This window comes from Rhincodon typus, chromosome 5 (assembly GCF_021869965.1).
Source record: "Rhincodon typus isolate 14 chromosome 5, sRhiTyp1.1, whole genome shotgun sequence".
NCBI lineage: Eukaryota > Metazoa > Chordata > Chondrichthyes > Orectolobiformes > Rhincodontidae > Rhincodon > Rhincodon typus.
Window position 1 is genome coordinate 15,844,679 of NC_063336.1, and position 6,215 is coordinate 15,850,893.

Below are 6,215 nucleotides of genomic sequence, written 5' to 3' on the forward strand. Positions count from 1 at the left end.
AAAAGCCCGAAACGTCAGCCTCTCTGCTCCTATGATGCTGCTTGGCCTGCTGTGTTCATCCAGCCCTGCACCTTGTTATTTTGGACTGATTGGGCCCAATTGCAGAATTATTACAGTATTACAGTGCAGAAAGAGGCCAGTCAGCCTATTGTGCCTGTACTGGCGTTGTTATCTGGTGCCAATCTCTTACCTTTTTCCCTTATCCTTACACACTAATAGTATCCAAAAAAAATCCACTGCCCTCTTGAATACCCCAATTGAACCTGCTACACCACATTTCCAGGTAGTGCATTCCATATCCTAATTTGGTCTGTGAGAAAGCTTTTTTGCTCATATCACCCTTGCTTCATTTGTGTGTCATTTTAAATCTATGCCCTCTCATTTTGTTCTTGTTTCTTTTACAAGATTACACAGCTTCACACTTTGTAATCCGTCCAGCCAGCTCATTATTCTGAAAATCTGTCAGTTCCCCTCTCAGCCTTTTCTCCAGGGAGAATAGTTCCAACTTCTTCAATCTATCTTCATAGCATAACCATTCCAGTGAATTGCTCTGCATGCTCTCCAGCGCATTTGGTTTTCTCCTATAATGTGGTGCCCACTGCTACAGTTGAGGTCTAACAAGTGTCTTGTACAAGTTCATGATCGTGTCTTTGCTGTTGTATCCTATACCTCTGTTTTATATTGTATGTGTTCTTCTGATCAAAGTTCATCGTGTTATTTGTCTGCATTGAACCTCAACTGCCACCTATCCGTCCATTGCATCAACTATTGTCTTTTCGGAGTTCCACACTCTCCTGCTCATAGTTTACAGTTCTTCCAAATTTTGTGTTATCTGCAAGCTTTGAAATTGTCTCTGCACACCAAGATCCAGATCATTAATACATGTCAGGAAAATGAAGGGGAACTCCACTACAAACTTCAACCTGAAAAATAACCATTGATCATTATTCTGTTTTCTATTGCTGAGTCACTTTTGTGATCACGTTGCCATTGTTCCTTTTATACCATGACTACAACTTCCCTCATAATTGGCCTTCTGTAACATGTACCCCAAGGAGATGCAGAAACATGTTTTTGCTAATGCGGAGAGGGGGAGACCAAAACAGATGGTCATGAATGTAAGACTGTTTCTTATAAATCTAATGAGTAACTGAGGGGAAACTTGTTCACCAAGGGAGAGCTTAAGAGTGAGAAATGTGCGACAGTGGAGGCAAGTTGCAGAAATGCCTTTAAGGAAGAATGGAAAAACGCATGGAAGAGCATGCAGATCAACCAAATGGCCTGTGTAATTCTGTGAATTGCCTTATATACAAGATGGTGATGGACTGAAATGAAACTACAACAGCTTGTTTCATGGTGCCACATTGTGGGCAATGCTTCAAACTGCAGCAATGAGAATGTTAGCAAAGTAATGAACAAAAATTGTGATAGTGGATGCAGTGTTTGCGGAAATGTGTGTTAAGTGTAAGATATGATAATGATTATGATCTAGATTATAATCTGTTAACAGTAATTCCAATCCAGCATTTTATCCTTTAGGTTCGCTTTTAAGCCATAATTTTAGCTTAAAGGTGAACTTGGTTTTGTGATATGGTCATTTTATGTAGTGCAGTATTTGTAGTAGTTGGTTAGAAATTGCTTAGAAAATTGAAGCAAAACTGCTTACCCACATAGAGTCATAGAGGTGTAGAGTCTGTTTCCATGCTTTTCAGTCCAACTCGTCCATGCCAACCGGATATCTTAGACAAATCTAGTCCCGTTTGCTTGCATTTGGCCCATATCCCTCTAAACCCTTCTTATTCATTTACCTACAGTAATAACTTCTGTTGCTTCCCTAAAAGTGTTCAGTAATATCTATATACCTTCTTTTCATCAATGTTCTAAATTGATTGTTTGCCTTTAGTGACAGATTAGATCTGTAATATTTTCCTTCATTTTTTGTAAACCAACGGAAAAGTAGAACCTTGCTTATCTTTTGTGCTAATAACTTTGTTAATGCTGAATTATGTGATTGCTTTACTATGCAGTCAAATTCAGCTGTAATTAGTAAATCATTTTAATAGAGACCTTTATTTTGATTCAACAAATATTGCAGCAGCACTTGTGATTAAATTTTGCAATTGAATTTTGAACTGCTGCTTCAATCATGCTCCACCTCCTGGTGATTATATCCGAAGCAGTATTGATAAAGTCCTTGGGAACAAGCTGTCCTCCAGTGAGTGGTGCACAACACTGAAAAGGGAAAAAGTGTTCACATTTGTTTGATGTTTGTAGACCAGTTGATTATGCTGGTGTTGATTTTTCAAAATCGGTATTTAAATTAACTCAACTTTTGTTATTTTCAGATGAGACTGTAAATTGGTATTCAAGTGATGAAGAGGAAGATGGTAGCAGTGTAAAATCAATACTGAAAACTCTCAAAAAACAAAGTGAGACAATGAAGAACCTGCAGCCTCCTGTAACTGAGCAGACATCGTACACCTATATGGACCCAAGACTTGTGAAAGAAAAACCCCCTGAAAATAAACCTTCAGATCTTCGATTAAGAGCTGACTTGAGACAAGGTTCGACTGGAGAAGTCAAAAAGCCTTCAGAGGTAGTTTCTGCTGATCCTAGATTAGCAAGAGATCCCAGAAAGATGAAGGTACATGAGAATGCTAATGCAGGTCTTTCTGTGAGTGAAAGTCCTAAACATGATTCTCAACCTATCTCAAACACTAAGCAGCAAGGACTGGATGATGATGAAGAAACAGAACGAGAACTGAGGGAAAAACCAGCTATTATACCTTTAGATACATTACCCAGTGTGACCTTGAGGGATCCACGCTGTCAGCTGAAGCAGTTCAGCCACATCAAGATGGACATCACCCTTTCAAAGCCTCACTTTGCAAAACTTGTTGTTTGGACTCCTGAGGATCTCCTTCCACTGCCATTGCCAAAGCCAGATCCAGTGTCTTCAATAAATTTGCCTCTCCCTCCATTAATAGCTAATCAGCGCCTGAATAGAGCTCCAAGTATTGTAAATGACCCTCGTCAGATTGATCCACGGTTATCTTTGCGGTCTAAAGAGAGTAATGCAGTGAAAACAGAAAAGAATGCCGATTCAAGAGTTTCTTCTGAAAGACCATTGGACCCACGATTGCAAAAGTCATCAAATCCTAGATTGCAGAAGAGCAACAGTACAGATATTACTTTGAGAGAGACCCATGTTGCACGGCCAGATCCTCGCTTATCGAAAGTAAACAGTGGTTCTGCACAAGTGTCGGGTGTCACTGTAAAGATGGATCAGACACTCCCTCCATATGCTCCCAAATTATCTTCAAGTGGCATGGGACTTGGATCCCCTAGCACATTGCTGAGTGGCATCAGTTTGTATGACCCACGAACCCAGACTTCACAAAGTTTAGTGACGTCAGTTTTAACTACGCAAGCAGATTCTTCTAAGGAAGGAGAGCAACTAAAGAAACCTCTTGTACCAAAAAATCCCACAAAGTCAGAAAATGTTCTCTGTGACTCAGTGCTAACATTTAAATCTTCATTGGTGCAAGAAGATAATATTGCAGAGAATGCAAATGATCCTGCTGCAGAAAAGTCAGACAGTTACAAACCACAATTAAAACCTGAAGCATCCCAGGCATCAGCTACCACTTCTGCGCCTGCAGTACATAATCTACCAATCCAGGCTTTAGCTGGCTTAATCAGACCACAGTACAGTGACCCGAGACAAAGTAAACATTCTGGACCTCCTAGCCAAGTGGATGAAGAGGATATAAACAGTAAAAAGGATAAAAAACCACTGAAAGAAATGTTCAAAACTTTTGACCCAACAGCATCTCCATTCTGTTAGCACTCACACATTGAGAGACTGTTATTCAGTCTGTATAATGTAGCTTGTCCTGGTTCTTTAACTTATTTGGCTTGTTGGTGGTGTTTTATTTATTTTTTTTACTGTGTACACAGTCTGTTTAACTGTTCAAAGAAATGCATGCAGTGGCACATGCAGACTGTATGACTAATTTTCTTTTGGTCTGAGTATGTAAGAACTACATTTTGAATGAATAATTTTTTATGGTAATAGAAATATATATATATGTATAGAGAGAATATACCTGTGACCACATTTAAATTTCTTCCCGGTGAAGTAATTGTTTTCTCGTGTACTGATACTGCTTAAAAACCTATTGTACAGTTCTCGCATTCTAAGTTATTTCTTGCTTGGGTATTGTGTGATTATATATTATTGAAGTAGTACATTGAAAAACTGTATATTGTTTTTAGTACTTTCAAGTAACTACTTTTTGTTGTGAGAGCTAATATTAAGAAAAATGACTGCCACTTTTATACTGTACAGTTTCAATAATATCACTCCCAATGGTATACTTAAAGTCAAGGTCCTAACCAGTTTTGAGTTTTGTTGTTATTTGATGCTGTCATGTGTGCTCTGCAGTTTTGTTTTAAATTAGTTGCTTTAATATTTTGTCGCAATCAAGTGTGGAACCATTTGCAGTTAGACACTGTCCATAGATATTGCACTGTATAATTTGTTAATGTTTTTCAAAAATTATGTGTTTTGTTTACTACATGTAACCGCTGATTATCTGTTTTTGAATTGGAAAAATCAACCAGAATCATGACATGATTTATTCAAGATCAGTGAACACATTGTATAAAGCATTTATTGTGAAGACGTTTTTGTTTGTCTAGAATAAGTCTGAAATTGTGAACCACTGCTTATCCATTTAATACAGGAACTAGTAGTGGATTATTATGAATTAATAAAAGTTTCTGAACTTGTTCTTTATGTATGACACCATATTTTCATATTGAGCTACTGAGAGTTAGCTTTATAATGAAAACCTAATGTAAAAGCTTTTTGTACAAATGTATTAAACTCTTTTAATGTATATTTTATATGTATGCTGTAATTTTTAGTTATTTACACAGTTCTGTGTATAATACTTAAGCCCCACCTGCAGTTATTTTAACTTTGGTCTCTTTATGAATGAAAAGATTAAAAATAACAAGTGGTATGCCACTAGGATCGCTGCTGGGTCCTCAATTGTTTATTATTTATGTAAATTACTTAGATGAAGGGACAGGAGGTATGGTTGCCAAACTTGTTGATGATTTCACTGAATGGTGTTTAAGGGGCTGAATGGCCTACTCCTGTAACTATATACCATCCCCTACTACCAATGAAAAGAGAGATTTAATTAAATAATTAATCATTAGTTTAATAAATGATAGATAATTAATGACATCATTAGTTTTCTTTTACTTTTGCTCAGTCTCAAGTAATTATAACATAGTTTTTGGAAAATCTGTTTTCTCAATTTGAGCCCTTTGCCCACAGTCCTAACAGGAGTTCCCCACCAACCAGTCAACTCAACTTTTTTTAAAAAAAAAAAGCACAAAGATCTGCAGATCTTGGAAATCAGAAACAGAAGCAGAAATTGCTGGAAAACCTCAGGTCTGGCAACATCTATGGAAAGAAAGCAGCATTAACATTTCAGGTTTAGTGACCTTTAACTTGACTTTGCTGTGTTGTCACTTTTTTAAATCCAGGATATTTATTTTGCTTCTTGCATTACATATCTCCTGCAGGTCAGCCATGCTAATCCTCTCCCATTCAATAACTGTGCAGCTTTCCTGTGGTCACATTCTTGTCAGAGTGTCTGTCTCAGGGTCTTCCACTTGCCTGTTCTTCTCTCATCACCTACTGTTAAGTACAGCTGACTGCTAGTCTTGGGGTCCTCCTCTCATATGCTCTGTGTGTTGACTGCTTGTATTGGAATCCTCGCATTTGCTTCTTCGGGTGCTGCTGACTGTAATCCCAGTCCTGCTAAAATGCAAGTCATCTATCTTGTACAGGTCATACCTGCATCAGAACTGGTCCCATTGTCTCAGAAATCTGAACCTCTCTCCTACACCAGTTGTCTAGTCAAAAAGTGTTGGATACAGTGCCACACAACAGAAACGTAAAAATTAGGAGTTGGCCATTTGACACTTTGAGCCTGTTTCACCATTCATTGTGATTGTGACTGATAATCCAACCCTGTTAGTACTTCCACCCTAAGCGTTGATCCGTTTAGCCCTAAGAACTATATCTTAACACCTTTGAAAAAAATTCAATGTTTTGACCTCAACTGCTTTCTGTGGCAGAGAATCCCACAGACTCACCACTCTTTTGGATGAAGAAATTTCTACTCATCTCA

At 37.9% G+C, this 6,215-nt stretch overlaps 1 protein-coding gene across 1 annotated transcript in view; it reads left to right on the forward strand.

Annotated features, from left to right (window-relative positions):
* Positions 1-4,906, forward strand: part of LOC109922040 (zinc finger CCCH domain-containing protein 6) — a 29,435-nt gene extending 24,529 nt beyond the window's left edge. The window contains exon 11 of the mRNA XM_048597166.1: positions 2,346-4,906. Coding sequence (XP_048453123.1) covers positions 2,346-3,847 — 1,502 coding nt within the window. The 3' untranslated portion in view covers positions 3,848-4,906. The remainder of the gene's footprint in view (positions 1-2,345) is intronic.
* Positions 4,907-6,215: the final 1,309 nt, after the last annotated feature.